At 41.9% G+C, this 16,791-nt stretch overlaps 1 protein-coding gene across 1 annotated transcript; it reads right to left on the bottom strand.

Moving 5' to 3' along the window:
* Positions 1 to 7,429: 7,429 nt before the first annotated feature.
* itprid1 (ITPR interacting domain containing 1) lies at positions 7,430 to 16,306 on the bottom strand. The gene is made up of 10 exons (XM_055150846.1): positions 16,114 to 16,306; positions 14,817 to 15,298; positions 14,088 to 14,145; positions 13,855 to 13,967; positions 13,238 to 13,460; positions 11,862 to 12,826; positions 9,245 to 9,372; positions 9,056 to 9,167; positions 8,399 to 8,641; positions 7,430 to 7,619 (listed from the first exon to the last, which is right to left on the bottom strand). Exons 1-10 carry the CDS (start codon positions 16,304 to 16,306, stop codon positions 7,596 to 7,598), a joined length of 2,541 nt encoding a protein of 846 aa, XP_055006821.1. The 3' UTR covers positions 7,430 to 7,595.
* Positions 16,307 to 16,791: the final 485 nt, after the last annotated feature.

The raw sequence follows: 16,791 nt of genomic DNA, 5'->3' as shown, positions 1-16,791 counted from the left end.
CAGCAGTGAGTACCTGTTGGACGTCCTGCTGAAACACACACAGCTGCAGTCTCTGGTGCAGTCGAACTTTTCGGTGCTGCCAAATGTTCTCCAGACGCCGCTGATGATGGAGGACCTCATGAACCACGTCCAAGATACAGTGAACCTGCACAACACAACAAGGACTGCACATCTCAGTATTGGTACAGTACTGAAATGTCAAACTCTGTTCCAATCCATGGGCCTCAGAATGATGAAAATTAGGACAGTTACCACAGCGATTAACAATTCAAAACAAAATATCAATTTATTTCTCACTGTTTTTAATGAACATATGATTAATTGCTGTAAAAGTCTAATACAGAGAACTTCAAGTATTTCTGTATTAAAGGTGCTCTATGTCACTTTTCAGTGGAGGTCTGTAACCATCTTGTTTCTATGAATATGTCGTGGCTCTGCTTCAAATGTTCCACAATATGACATCAAACAGATCAACCTTGCATTTATTTAATTACATGTAGTTTTTATTGGTTAGAAATACTTAATGCCATATTGTGAAACAGCAAGCAATAACATCTCCAGAAAAGCGGAAAAGTTACGGAATGCACCTTTATACGATATAATGTATTTTACAACACATATAGTATCTTCAATTTACCATGCGGTTCATCAGTATCGACTCCAGCTTCAAATTTAGCTTTAATACAGATTTTAATAAGAACATTTTATAAGAAGATATTTTCAACCTAATCAGCTGGGATGTTTCATTTCAAAAATGTAAATGCAAATGTCGTGTCAGTGGTTTTCAACTCAAGAATGAAGCTTCATTATTACAATTAGATATGCAGGGTGGGAGACAGCAGAACTAATCAATGGTGACAGTAAAAATTACACAGTATATATACATTAATTTATTTGACTTTGTGGAAAAGTAAAATTAAGTCATTCAAGAAGTAAACTCTGAATATTAAACTTATCAGATTAATGTTTCATGAAATTCAAATATGTTGTATCTCTGTATCATTTATAGTTGATACAAAAATAAAACTGATTATCAAACAACATGGCCATATGTTTTGTTTATTTTAGGAGCCTGTAATAAGGTTGACAATTTTATTCACGTTACAAGGAGAGAGGGTTTGGTGCAATTAAGAAGTGAAAGAGGAGACATTTTTACAGTTTCCTCTGGATAAAGCATAATCCACATGCTTCTCTAAATACCCTTTTTAATTGGGATAAAAAGTTGAGTCTCACCGCTTTGGAGTAATTTGCTGTTGCTGTTAGCGACTCGGAGTTGCCAGGACTCAGGGGCCTTTGGAGAACGTCCAGCAGGGCTTTACCATCCTGACTCACCTACATAAATAAACAGGTTAAAATAAGAATATACCAAACAACCAAATCACGCTGCTTTGTTTGCAAGCCTCGCCTGTAACTACGCACCACATCACTGCAACATTTTCTATAATTTGGCTTACAGTGTATGTATAGTACTGAACATATAATTGTCTTAAACACTTCAATGTATAGTAGAAAAGAAAAGGCTATGGCAAAAGTATTGGATTTCTGTCTAGATGTCTACAACAGTGCTGCAAAATATTCTCACCACATAAAAACAACATTTCAGATCCAGAGTACATATAAAAGCATTTCTGGTGTGTGTCAGGTTAACAGGAAAAGTGGCTCTCCTGCCAAGTTCAACCAGCACAGTCTGAAACTGAGATGTATTTCCATATGTTTGCTTGTGTGAATATGGATCAGATAAAAATGAATTGAAAAAGTGTGCAAGAATTTTATGTAAGTTTACTACACTTGTATTACTGTACTACACTGTATTTCTGAATACAGTAATGATGATAAATTATCCACTGACACAAAATATCCACAATATATATTATATATACCAAGAAGGATCGTTCCATCTATCATTGATAAAACAATAAGCTAATATATTAATAGGGTGTTTTCACGCAATAAGGTAAAATTCTAAAATGTGTAGTTTAAAACTGAGCTGAAGGACGAGCCTGAATTCTATTTATGGTTAATATCTCTGTTCTCTGTCATCATAAATAAACAATAGTAACATACTTTTTCACGGTAGCTTGAGAAAGAGGTGCGTTTATTCAACCTCATAGCTGTGATTATTGTCAGTTGAAAGAACTTAAAGCCATAAGATTAATATGGAAATTTTGTGAAGCCATTAAACAAAAAATATTCACATTTGTGGAAAATAAGGATATTTCTTTCAAAAACAGTACATCTCTTATGGAGTTATATAGGGCCTTGCCCTCCATTTGTACACATCCTGTTGTTATGACAGATTTAGGGCTTACCTCAGTATAGGCCTGAGTAACCTGCTCATAGAGACTCTGGTGGCGGTGAATGGCCAGTTCTAGTTCCTGCATCTCAGTGGGCAAGCCTCCTTCACTGCACACTTTGCACCAGGCATCCACCTCAGACAGGAACTAAACAAATGGGATAAATATACAAGGCAATGCACTTCATGATTACAACAATTACAAAACAAGCCATTAAAAATAAATAATTCTCATGTTATGTTCAATCAAAGCTTTCATTTTTCTTGTTCACTGGCAGTGTATACATGTAGTTAATGTCAAGGGCTCAGCAGGAATCAAACCAGCTCCATCTGTTGCCATGTCAACCTTCCAAGAAGTGGCAGCAGAACTGTTTGATCAATTAAATAAAATGACAGACTAAAATGTCTGATTACGCAACATGTGCTGAACTAGAGCCTAAAGAAGAGTCTGTGTTCCCAATGAACTGTGCACCCATTGCTCTCTGATAATAAGTTTGGTTTCAAACAAAATCCATTTTTAAATGCTGATTATGCAGATTATTTATGTTGTTCATCATTTCTAGTTAATAAAAAATGATTTATGGTTTAGCACTGAGTGACAGCGGACTCATTTCATACAAGTGATTGAAATTGAGCACAACAGTGATGCAATGATACAAGGGTAAAAGAATGGAGAGGCATTCAGCAAACTGTCAGAATCAATCTCACAGTGCTGAGACCCTTTGGCCATAATAGTGAACAGCATATGTAAACAATTTAAGCATTTCTTAATATCACTAATTAATTGTAAACTCTATTATACCATCAACAATGAAACCTTTTATAATAACTGTTAAAAAATGTTGCTGTTTATTGGTAAGTGTAATGTGTTTAATCAGAAAAAACAGTAAAACAAAATGGCATCTCACTTGCTCTGCTTTTTGGTGAAAGACAGAGGACATGGCAAGGATGGTGGAGCGTTCATCCAGAGCAGCAGCAAAACTCTTCCAGTCCTGGTCCAGTTGACCTGAGATCTGCTTGATCTGAGTCGAAGCGTAGTGACCAGCCTCGGCCAAACGACTGGCCACTGACATAATCCTATTGATGTTTACGTAGGCATTCTAGGAGAAAGTACAGAAATTGCTTTAAAAAATTGTATTTGCTCACAAAGACTGATCCCTGTAAATGGAACAGGAGCACAAAATCAGAGTTATGTTCAAATCAAATTATGACAATAAAAAACATTAACATGATGAATCATTAAGCTAAAAACTTGGGAACTGAAATGATCAAAGCAAATCTAGGAAGCAACTGCAGAGGTACAGAGTACCCAAGTAGATAGAAGGAGATAGACGAAACAGAACAATGAAACATGTCTGAATGAAACCAAGCTCCTGCTGTTTTTGAGGAGCGTATGAGTTTTTGTATACTACTTTGTCACTAACCTGGTATATGTGGTGGAGAGTTGAGCACAGGCGTGTCCTTCCTGCGAGGCTTCTTCAGGTGGTCTTCGTGGTGCAGCTCTGCAGTGAGGCTCAGATGGTCCTCGTGGTGCAGCTCTGCAGTGAGGCCCTCTGTGTCTTCTTTAGCCAGGCCCTGGACTTAAACCAACAGAAAAAAACAACTGTGAAGAATGTGATGAGTGGACACAGTTGTTATAAAAAATTTTATGTGCCAGTATTTGGTGGGTAATAAACAGAAAATATACAGCTCAGAAATATAATAGTACATAATAAAGGTGCACTATGTAACCTTTCCAGTGGAAAGCCCACAGTCTGGGTGTCTCAATGGAGATGTGATTGCTTTGCCTAGAAAATTCCAAAATTCCACATGTATAGCATTAAACATGTGCACCTCTATGGAAACAAACAGCTGACGGCTCTAGACATGACAGATCAGATCTGTGGAAAGGGGTGTGCCCACTGACAGAATGCATGTCTTTTAGTGTATTTCTTTTTGCCATAAAAATAATGAATTAATTAATCATTGCATTTATATAGCGCCTTTCAAGATACCCAAAGAGCTTTACAGTTCATTATTTATTCACTCAACCCTCAGTGGTGGTAAACTACTACTGTAGCCACAGCTGCCCTGGGGCAGACTGATGGAAGCGAGGCTGCCAATCTGCACCATCGGCCCCTCCGACCACCACCATCTCACACACACACCCACACCACTTTCATACTAGGCAATGTGGGTGAAGTGTCTTGCCTAAAGACACAACACAAGTTTTTGCCACTGGTGGACACCTGGAATTCCCAGTGGTCTCCCATCCAAGTACTGACCAGGCCCGGCCCTGCGGAGCTTCTGAGATCTGACCGGGCCAGGCTTTGACAAACTGGTATGTCCACCATAAAAACTCATGTAAAGGATTAAATGATAGGTTTAGTGTCACACTGTGGAACATTCCAGACAAAGCAAATACTGAGAACTGTGACCAGAAGAACTATTCAATACAGAGAGATTAAGTGAGAAAGGTAGAAAAGAGACAGAGGGAGAAAGAGAGGAAGAAGAGAGAAAGGGTTAGTGCAAGACAGAAATCAAGAGAGAAGAGAGAGAGAGCAAGAATGAGGACATGAGGAAAAGAAACAGAAGAGAGAGAGAATAGAGGGAGATGGAATGAAGGAGAGAGAGAGATGAAGAGAGGGATGGACAAAGAGAGAGAGAGGCAGAGGTACTCACAGTTGTGCTCTGGCTCCAGGGTGGCCTCCACACAGCCTGTCGTCATGTCTCCTCAGGCCCTGCAGGATCACATATCACACACACACACACAAATGCACACACGCACGCACACACACACGCACCACACACACACACACGCACTGGTTTAGGATTTCCATGCTTCTGGGGACATCATATTGACTGCTCATTTCCTGGAGACGAACCCTGACCTTAACCTAACCCCTCACCTTCACCTATTTGAACCCATATCTGAACTTTTAATCACATTGTAGATCTAATCATAAAAGAGTTACGTGAGGGGGACCTGGTTTTTGTTCCAATGATGTGTGTGTACATATTTAGTCTTCACACTGTGATAAAGACGTGCACACACACAGACAGATGCATCTTTCATGAGAAGGACAAAGGATCCCTGTCTCTCTCTCACTCTCACTCTCCCTGCTTTGATTTGGAAAAGAATGGATGATACACAATTTTTATTTTCAATAACAGAAACAACAAATGTTTTAATTCTATGAGGGATAGAATTTCAGCTTTTTTTTTTTTTTTTTTTTACTTGAAAGCATTCTTCAGACACAGTAATCTGACTGTTCTTTTTATGCCATATGCCCTGGACGTGACTGGAATAGGTAATGAAGTGTCTTGCTCAACATTTACATTCCCTTCAATTCAATGTCATATCCCAGTCTAGCAATCTGGTTTAAAATAAAACGAAACTACCCCGAATAGGAGAATAACCTATTTACCTATTTACCTCCTGGTGTGAGCTTACGCTGAAAATGACAAGCAAAAAGTTAAGAAAATATGTGTAAAAATAACATAATTTCAAAGTAACAAATAATAATTAATATCTTGTGTTCAAATGCAGGTTAACATTTAACACAAACCAAGCCCTGTCTTCACTTCACATCTGCAAAGCACTCATCAAATTCAACTATGAGCTACTCAAACAAAGAACAAATGTATCCAGATCTTACCTGAACCTCCGCTGTGTCCCCATGGTCCAGGGCAGTGAGGAGCTGTGGTTATGAAGCAGAAGGGCGGAGCTTAGTCCTCACAGGCCCTCCTCCAGACCCCCACCACACACACACACACACATACACACACACACACACACACACACACACACACACACACACACACACACACACACACACACACACACACATGTACACAGATACACACACACGCAAACACACGACTTGAAAAGACACAGCACAGGTGGATTATGTAACTTTTCTCACCGAGGATCTGTCATCTGCTGGTCTCCATGATGTTATTGCTTTATCTGAGATGTTTTACAATATGGCATTAAACGTATATTTATTTCACATTGCATGTTTTTCAAAGTATTTTGGAGAAATAGAAACCTGTACTTGAGTAAATGCAAGATTGCCATACTATCTTATCAATGCTCAGTCTCATCACAATAATAATAATAATAATGATAATAATAATAATAATGGAAGTGATGGAAGTGAGGGTGAAAATCTGCACCCACGGCCCCTCCCACCACCACCGAACACCACATTCCTACGAGGTCCTTCAGATCACCTCCAACACTCACACACACCACGGTCATTAGGCACAAATCAATGTAGGCAAAGTGTCTTGCCAAATGACACTGCACTAGAGTCACCTGTGCCCCTCTGTGGCTCCTGGTATTCCAAGTGGTCTCTAGTACTAACCAGGCTCAGCCCAGCTTCACTTCAGAGGTCTGAGAAGACCAGTCTTTGACAAGAGGTTTGGCCTTGGAAGCTAAGCAGAGGCTGGTCAAGACTTGGATGGGAGACCGCTGGGAACACCAGGAGCCACCAGGGGGAAGCAGTGACTCTAGAGCAGTGCCATTGTGTCCTTAAGCAACACTTCTCTTCCACTTTCCCTATTGCCTAATGGATGTGGTGTACTGTCCGTCTGCTCCAGGGCAGCTGTGGCTACAATAATTCTTTACCGTCATCTAATGTGGAGTGAATGAATATTGCACAAAAGTGTAAAATGACTTTGAGCATCTAGAAAAGCACTATGGGCCTATAAGATTAATGTATAATTATGATACAGAACTAAAGAGGATCACACTCTCTGGACATGAAGGGACTCCTAATGAGCTGATTCTCAATAAGATGTAACCATGGCAACACTTTATACATTTGTATTGTAAACACTAGACTATTGTAAACACTGACAATGCTTTCAGGACCCACAAGACGAGACGGTAATTGAAAAAAAAAAAACACACAAAAAAACACTTCAATCTACCATGTTTCTGCTTGAATAGCATAAACAGATTATGGTGTGTACAAAACCATATTAATTAATTAAAACTGATACAGAAACTTATGTGCTTATTTTACATAAATACCCAAAGTAAATGCTTCAGTGACGTGCACTCTCTCTGCCCTGTCACATTTTCTGCTAATTCATTACATTTACATTTACACACTTCAATCTTCCACCACAGCAGCAGAGTCTCCTCGGTCTCTCAGCTCCTCCTCTTCTCCTCCAGAGTCTTGAGCCACAGGGAGATATCACAGTACTCCAACTGAGTTATACAGTTACATGTATATATCAAAAGTATAGTCTTGTGTAATGTCTTGTACATCTGTGTCCGTAGACGTCCCATCAGCTCATCGTCCTTCAGTTGTTAATGTCGAATTGAGTGTGTGAGCTAGAACAAAACAAAAGGATGATGTATATAAAGTGCTTGTTTAGATGAAAGTGCATGTGACAGGTTACACTACTCACATCACAAAGGTCACATATTTATACTTTAGTAAAAGTCTTCAATTTTGTTCAAGTTTATCTTTTTTTTTAAATACAGGCAGCAGATATGACATGTGGATGATAGATTAGAATTAGATGAAGCGCCCCAGGCCCTTTGTCTTCTCACATGTCACCACTAGAGGCTGTCTACATTACTGCTGTGTGATAGTGGTCCAGCTCTGGCCTGACAGAAGAAGACCAGGTAAGAGCAGGGGAAGGTGAGGGGGCCAGGTGAGGGGGAAGTGGGAACAGGAAACATCTGACATCTGCTGGTAACAAACAAGCAAATCAATCAAACTTTAGGATGGGAGCTTTAACTGTTGCCTAGCAACATAGTGGTTATTTGACTAACTAAATAAATGAAAAGACCTTTGTTAAATGAAAGTTTAATCTGTCCATCTGTCTTCCTTGTGCATAAACAGTCTGCATTTCAGCTGGAGTTTTTAGTGTGGTTGTGCACACTCTATTACTGGAGACAGTGCACACATTAGGGCTGGTCTCAGTAACACCTCCCACACTGAAAATGAGTCCCACTCAAGCCTTGCCACTCCGACAATCCCAACAAACATAATTATAAAAAACACCAAATCAAATGATAATTAGAAAAACATGAAAACCTGTCAGATGCACTTCAAAGTAACATGCATGCAGCATCTTCTCTCTGACATGATGTCTCAGACTCACTCTGTGTAGAAATCCCACCAGGGGCAGTTTGTCACTTTTAGCAGGAGCGCAGCCCAGGGCTAGGTGAGAGGGGGTCTGCTGTAAAGGGAGGGACCCAGGGGCCTCGCTGTAGGGTTGTCGGGGTCCATTTTGCAGACTGCACTGTGTGGCCACAGTTCTCCTGTGAGCCTCTTCAGGCCCTGAAGACGAGAGCCGCAGCTGAGAGCAGAGGTGAGACTGCTCATCCAGGAGCAGGAGCATGTTCTGCACACAGACAGAAGAAGGGCTGGGTTTAAAGCCACTTTAACAATAATAATGCAGTATGTGCTTTACATTTTAGTGGGGTTCCTTTTTAGCTACACAGATGATGTTGAGACCTGAAAAAACCTGCACTTGTGAGAGGCAGTATTGAGTCAGCCATTTTCTACTAGGGAATACATTTGATCTCTACATGACAGTACATATCTGTGACAAAGTCATAGTCAACTTGTCAGTGGTTGTAGCCTTCTGGTCCAAAAGTTTCTATGGATGGATGACGTGTCTTTGGCTGGATGCACAGCCAAAAACACGTTACACTAGTGGAGAAATAAAGTTCATGTTGAATCTTGAAAAGAGGAATCCATCACACAGTGAGGAGAGCACACAGTCTAACACAGTTTTAAAGAGAACTGACTGTACCTGAGTGAGGCTGCGGTCGTCATGGTGCACCAGATCACACAGCTGCTTCTCTAGCTCTAGAGCCTCCTGCCTCACCGCCTGTCTGAGCCTCAACAGCTCTGCCACACGCTCCCTGCAACACACAGCACACTACATCTACATCTATACATCTATACTTGTGTGATACAGGACTCAGGCCTGACACACTACCTGTCCTGGTGGGAGAGGGCGCTGTAGACCACTGTCTGCTCCTCTGTCAGATGTTCCTCCACGAGGCCCAGCACAGAGCAGAACCTGTGCAGGTGCAGAAGCAGCTCCTCCAGCTCCCTCTGAGACAACTGAGAGCACACAGCAAATGAGTGTGGATCACTCTGCACCCTGGACACTTTAGCATGGGACTTATGTAAAACGGTACACTGTTCAGTGTTTGGGAAACAAAAATAAAAAAAACCTGTCCAAAGACGGCACAAGGACTGGCTCTGAGGAGAGAGGTCACTCAAACCAAGCCAATATAGAAAAAGCAGTTAACCAAACATTGAACTTGGTCAGTGTAGTGATTTTTCTTACATTCTTTTAGATCTCATAGCTGAATTGTGTTTCTTTTTCTTTCTTTTTTTTTCATTTTATTTATTTATTTCAATTTAATACTTATTTAAATGTATTTAGTAATATTAAATTCCTTTCCTGAATGATTGGCCCAATATACAGTACTTTATGTTGTGTTCCAGTGGTCCTTGAAGGGCAGATATTTCAAGTTCTGAGTTGTAAATTTAGACATCTCAGACCACGAGCTCAGAATCCCTACTCATAAACTCTTTTAACATTTCAGAACCCTGAGCTGCTTAGTTAGAAAACTCAACATGGCTGCCCCCTGTGTATGGGGAAATGTTGACATCTAATAGTTTAAATGGTCGCTGTATCGGACCGTTGTGGTGAAGCGGGAGCTGACCCGAAAGGCGAAGCTCTCGATTTACCGGTCAGTCTTCGTTCCTACTCTCACCTATGGTCATGAGCTCTGGGTAATGACCGAAAGAACAAGATCGCGGATACAAGCGCTCAAAATGAGTTTCCTCCGCAGGGTGGCTGGGCGCTCCCTTAGAGATAGGGTGAGGAGCTCAGTCACACGGGAGGAGCTCGGAGTAGAGTCGCTGCTCCTCCACGTCGAGAGGAGCCAGTTGAGGTGGCTCGGGCATCTGTTCCGGATGCCTCCTGGGCGCCTCCCTCGGGAGGTGTTCCGGGCATGTCCCACCGGGAGGAGGCCACGGGGAAGACCCAGCACACGCTGGAGGGACTATGTCTCTCGGCTGGTCTGGGAATGCCTCAGGATTCCCCCGGAGGAGCTGGAGGACGTGTCTGGGGTGAGGGAAGTCTGGGAGTCCCTGCTTAGGCTGCTGCCCCCGCGACCCGGCCCCGGATAAGCGGACGAAAATGGATGGATGGATAGTTTAAATATTGATAGTATTTGGGTTATTTTGTTGCTTTAGTTGCTCCTCCTGTCCACCTGTTTCTGTGACCTGCTCCTGCGCACTGAGCCAGTATAACTGTGAATGACACGTGGCACCTATGAGCAGCTCTGTGTTCTCAAAGCAGTGTAGAGAAGACATGCAAATGACATATTGAGATGGAAATACCTAGAACTGTGGCTCTTGAGCACTTCTGACCCAGCCACTGTAACCACAGTAACATGACAACACAAAAGTCTCCCAAACACTCCACTGTCTGAGCGTCAGCTCGTATTTGTGATCAGGACCACAGCAGGATAAATAAGGCTACTAACATTTACATAATATATTAGACCCACAACAGAAAGACCAGAGCACCATCCGCTCAGAGGGACGAGATTCAGCCTGTTCACAGCCGACAGAGTCGTGTGCAGTGAGAGGAGCTCTTCATTCTTTTGTATGAAGGTCTGAATATGCTCATTGAGGCAATAACACTAAATTATAACTTGTCAATAAAATAAATACATGTAAAAAACACACGCTATGCTATAGCAGCACTGAAATGATCAGAAGTAGACTGGAGAAGGTGTGAGTACAGACAAAGGAGTTTCATGGGGTTTCACACAACTCTGTAAAAGCAAATGGACTGAAAATGCAGACCATTACTCAGTTTTTCAAACTTAGTACTAAGTTGTTCACATGAACAAAACTTCAAGCGTGTGCTGTGTCTATAAGAAGACCTCAGTGGGGTATAAATAATTGTAAATGTAGGAGGGGCAAAATTCTAATATTATAATGGCAACTCTGGCTGTGTCTGTCCAGACCTGTTTTCACAGATTTTATGAAAATGAATATTCACCTTAATAATACAGAACCTACTTGTGGGGGGGGGGGGCACTTGTCTACAATTCATGCAGACTCCAGTGATGATTATTATATTTACATTATGTAAGTAATTATGTAGTAGGTTTTTTCACATTAGTCTGGTTGATAATGAGGGCCAGTATTGGTATTGGTATCACATCAATATCCATATACGTGCCATTGGATGACTTGGTTTCTGTTCAAAACAATAATCACTGTGTTTTCCTGTCACTAATGGATGAACATGGACAGATATAAAATTAAACTCAAATGCAAAAAAGTCAAATGAACAAATACATTTAAATATGAGCATGAGTTTGTTAGTAGAATGTGGCACCTGAGACTGATGTCTGTTAAAACAGGTTACCATGATTTATTGAGATTTATGTATTCTTCATTGGGGCCTGTTGTTGAGTTCCCACAGGTTCTAGACACATATTCATCGGTTTCAGAATGATGAAAGATTAGGACTGCTGCCATAGTGACTCCATGAGAAAATTACACTCATAATTGACTCTTACCATATGCTGTTGGCAGCCCTGTTTTCTGCAGTTACACTTGTGCTCAGAGGTGCATGTCTGTCCTCTCCCCTGTCCTCCAGCTCTGTCCACCTCCTCATCCTCACCCTCTGTCCACATGCCCATATCCCTAGAAAACCCCCTAGACTCCTCCTTGGAGGTTCTGTGGAGACAATCGTCCGACTGCCACTCGTGAGCTCTCACTGGATGGGAGGGCCAGTAGGACTCAGAGGGCCTGTTCAGACTAGCCCCAGCGCTGGTGGACACTTGCCTGAACTTCATGACATTTGGTTTGTATTGTATGTGCAGATCTGTCCACGACTGCACTGCCCGGAAAGCGTTGGTGGTATCCAATTTGAACCTTCTTGGGAGGGCTGCATGTTTGGGATTGTCCACGTAAGGAATGTCCTTTCTGTGGACAATGTGAGAAGAGGACGAGGACAGCATCTGGATGGAGATAGAACGCTTGGATGACTTGTCCTCCAAGTCTATGAGGGGCATTGAAGAGGACTTATCTTCAATGTTAGACTTGATGGAATCTCTGAAGGTCCTGTCATTTGGCAATGAAGATTTACGAGCTGAAGGCAGAAAATCAAGATTGGGCTCTCTAGCCAATTCTTCAATGGTGTCTAGATCCTCTAGGCTTTCAGACAGAGGGCTTAAGTCTACAACCTGGACAGGTTCCGCCCAGTACACCTGTCCAAAAGAATCTAGCTCCTCAAAGAACGTCTCAACATCTCCAGAGTCTACTTCGGAACTGTCCACTGATGTTTCAAAGACATCATCCAAGCTCTCAACCTCGATCAGCTCTGACACTTTTGGACACAATTCTTCAGGACCAAGAACATCTTCAACAACATTCTTTTCATTATCAGAATCCTTATGAAAACTTTCTTCTTCCCTTTCTACAATGACTATGTCTTGAGATTCTTCCTGCCATTCAATATCTGTCTCAAGGTAGACATCTTCTGAAGGCAATCTTGGACCTAAATTACTTACAATTCTTTTTACCTCCAAAATGTTTCGCAGAGGTCCTTCTTCATTCATAGTTAGGCTTTCAAATGAATCTTGCCGACTTAGAAAATGTGTCACCATAGGACTATTTGTTTTCTTCTGAGAATGGAAGTCCTCTTCAGTAGACTTTGAAGTTTGGTAATGTGGAATTTTGTCAAAATGAGTAGTATGGACGGAATTACTATAGATTTCCCTTTTTGGAGAAGGAACAAAATATGCATTTTTTTCTTCTAAATCTGATGTCTCATGGATATTGTCAATGTCAGAAGACCTAATTTTAGCTGTAGTCTCTTGTTGACCATTTGCCAATGGTTCAGTTACAGGCGAAGAATCATAAGAAGGTAATAAGACATCATTATTGTCACGTTCATTCCCATGAGGAACCTGTTGGCTGGTCTGGAGCTTTGAAGCAGAATCAGAATCCAAGGTCGATGTTGGGACCTGCAGTTGGTCTGAAGCCTCTGGAGACCCAGGTCCAGGAAGAAGGTCAGGCATGTGGTCTGAGGCTGTGGGGGAACAGAGGGAGGTCTGTGTGGGCATGTCTCCAGGGTGACTGTCGGTGCTTCCTCCAGACAGAGCAGAGAGAGCCTGAAAGACACAAGTGGATACATGAATTGTTAAGTGTAGCGTCACTTCCAGGTCCAGGGCTCATCAGCAGATTGAAAACAATGGACACATTTTCCATTCCCTCTTTTTTGTGACTGACTTGTGAATTTATGGATACACATACACTTTTGAAGGCAATTCTCTCGTTTGATGAATAGCACAATAGAATTTAGTAAAAAAAATAAATAAATAAAAAAGCTAAAAAGCTGTGAAGCTGTGAAATTGCTGGTTGTACCTGGACAAGACATCATAACTTAACAATCCCATAGGTGTGAAGTGGTCAGTTAGCAAGAGAGTTGCCGTTTTATATTAAAATATGCACTGTACTGAGAAAACACCTACAAGAATGTGTGATTAGACAAAGTGGTGTTCTGACCTTGAGCAAATCCGGTGCTGGGGAGGTGTCCTGGGGCAGGGCTGGGATCAGAGGGTCCTCCAGGAACCCACTGCTGTCCGACTGGCAGCTGTTGACCCGGATCAGACCCCTTGCTGTAGTCAGAAGTACAAATACATGCCTTACTGCATTACAATGTAGTGACTTATAATACATGTCTTACTGCATTAGAATAATAACTCATAGTACAACTGTCTGTGCTAAAGATGACCCACCAAAGTGTGTCCCTGCTGGGTCCTGTCCCACGGCGCTGCTCTCATCAAAGCTGCCCAGCTAAAGCATCAGAACACACAGGGTTACAGCACAGTTTATCTGCACAGGTCTTCTGCTTCTGATCCTGCCTCAACTGCTTCAGAATGTGTCAGGAGTTATGTTCTTAAAGTGTTTATACTGAAAATGGACTGGATGATTGTCCTACTAGAAGATACATGACAGGAGAAACAAACACTAGAGATGATTTGAACAGCAGCTGCTGGGAGGTTATACAGATAGCTGGAAGATAGTCAGGAGTAAACTTGGTTCATGATAATACTCCAGTTCATTATTATTAAAAAGACAAAATCGAATGAATTGGATTAATAGCCTAGCCCTATTATCATGACTCAGTCACATCTCTTTCTCGACTCACATTACTTTCTGTAAGTTTGCGCCTTATCTGGATTTAATCTTAGCCTGCCATCTAATGGCGGCAGTGGCAATGCTAAACACGCAGTGGAATGAATGCAACCTGACTACAGAAATACTCTGGAGCTTTGGGACAGCCCTTGGAAAAATGATTTCTGAGCTCAGAGAGAAAAAACAACAACTCGTAAACATAATGGATTAATGAAACAAATATGAAATAAGCTAAAATACAGCTACAGGTTTTGATATTATGCCATGGTTAAAAGTTTAATTGTGCATAATATGTTCCCTTAAATAGTGAAAATAACAATATTACCCACCTCTTCCATCTCAAAGGACTCCCTCATCTGCAAACTCCTCTTCCTCTGCAGAACTCTGTCCAAGAACCGCTCTCGGATCGTCCTGGGCTCTCCCTCTGGAGTGTACCCAGTGGAGGTGGTGTCTCCCTGGGCCTCTGCCTCCTCCCCCTCCTCCTCCACAAAGGGACTCAGGCTCAGTGTGTCCTGCAGTTTGACCCTTTTGAAGGGGACCTTCCTGTCTTCAGGGCTGTATGTGGGCTCCAGGGCTTTGGGGAGGACACCGGGCATGGTCATAGCGGTAGCCACAGTTAGCTCCTGAGGGATGGGGCCGGGGAGCTGGCTCAGGGACTTTTTGGAGGCCCTCCGGAACAGCATGCCCATCCGCCTGCGCCTCTCCCGTGCCTCAGGGGACATGTCTCTGGAGTAGGGGCCTTTGTGGGGCCCGGCCAGGGAGGAGAAGGCCACGGACACCTGCTGCAGAACCTCCACCTGCCTGAAGCGGTCTGACAGGACATATAGGAGGATAGAAGAGTTAGATTTTTGGTGGAAGAACAGGGAGCAAGGAGAGTGGAGATTTTTTTGAAAGAAGGAGTATTATACGTCTATGGGGGATTAACTGCTAACACATCAGCATGTTACCTTTCATTGTTCGCCCAAAACAACGTATTAACATGTTTCATATGTTTCACTTTCATTTTTAACTTTCTGAGTCTCCTCTCCTTTTGCTCTCTGTGCTAAGTCACTCCCCTTTCAGAGTGTGTGCAATGGTTCAAAAATTTATTTTGCATAATACCCCCCCTTTAAAAAAATGAAAATAAAAATATGTTTAAGTGCAGATATATTGTATAAGCAGCTCTTGAGGTAAAAATAAGTCTGCTGTGTACTGTCTGCCTCTAATGTATGCATTTTATTGTCCAATAATCAGGAAGTGCTCATTAACACGCTTGTTGTTATTAGCGTGGATGAAATGGCAAAATGACGCCTGTTCTCTGAGAGTTGTGAAAAGTGCTTCTAAACTCATCATGGTGAATAATCAGGATGCTCAGAACACAGAAGGCAAGTGAGGAAGAACTTTTGACCACTGCAGATGATTTATAATGAATGAGATCTGTTCTTCACTCACTCAGAGCAGAGCTTTCATTGCTTTGCCTGGAATGTTACACAATTTGTGGACAAAAGCACAAAAATACACAAGTAATGCTGTGTTCTAAAATGGAATACTTTTACTTATGTCAACATGGAAATGTCCATCCAAATTACAGAGAAGGTTAAGTAGTTACTTTGAAGTATCTGTGTCAGTATCAGGTGTTGTCCTTACTGCTGACGTCTGGGTTTTCCAGGTCAATGCGGCTCTTTTGGGCCTCTAAGAACACATTGAGGTTGATTCCTCGGGCCTGAGACTGGTAGTTAATGAAGCGTGCAGGGATCCGACCAGAGAGATCTGGCTCATCACAGCCAAAGCCCAGCTCGAGGAGCAGCTCCTCAGGGTCATCGTTCCACAGGAGGTCCATCTCTGCGACTGCATGGACACAGGGACATCACACACACCAGTGTTCATTTCATTTAAAATACATTCAGCTGGTTTACTGATATTTTTGTTGAATAATATAAAATAAACATAAATGGAAGGAGTGAGTGAAACTAGATCCAAGTTCCACTTTTCAGTCCCAGAGCTCCAAAGCAGAGCATAAACAAATATACAGATATAGATATACAACTAGAGCAACTTATTTGTGTTTTACAGCTCTTGCTATGATGAAGACCATCTCCAAAGTGAAGTGTTTTGCCCAAAGATACAACAGCATGAGCAAGTAAGAGATGGTGTCAATACTTCTCCTAATTATGATTAAAAACACAAACTATAGATCCATAATAGTACTGAGTATTTGGTTTAGACAGAGTTAGCCACTTAGGTCTTTACATCAAGGAACCACACTCACACACCAGTGTGTACACAAGGCAAGGTGGGGTCAAGAGCCCAAGGACACAACAGTAT

Source organism: Boleophthalmus pectinirostris, unplaced genomic scaffold (genome assembly GCF_026225935.1).
Source record: "Boleophthalmus pectinirostris isolate CB_2022bp ecotype Guang Dong unplaced genomic scaffold, ASM2622593v1 HiC_scaffold_15, whole genome shotgun sequence".
Classification (NCBI taxonomy): Eukaryota; Metazoa; Chordata; class Actinopteri; order Gobiiformes; family Gobiidae; genus Boleophthalmus; species Boleophthalmus pectinirostris.
The sequence above is the reverse complement of the archived record's forward strand: the minus strand, read 5'-3'. Positions and strand labels throughout refer to the sequence as shown.

Excerpts from the sequence above, each read along its gene's own strand:
- itprid1 (XM_055150846.1), bottom strand. The coding sequence starts at position 16,306 with ATGGACCTCCTGTGGAACGATGACCCTGAGGAGCTGCTCCTCGAGCTG. Across the intron at positions 14,146-14,816 it reads AGTCCTTTGAGATGGAAGAG|CTGGGCAGCTTTGATGAGAG; the intron begins GTGGGTAATATT and ends CTGATGCTTTAG. Across the intron at positions 12,827-13,237 it reads GGTTCCTCATGGGAATGAAC|AAGATGTCTACCTTGAGACA; the intron begins GTGACAATAATG and ends GATTGCCTTCAG.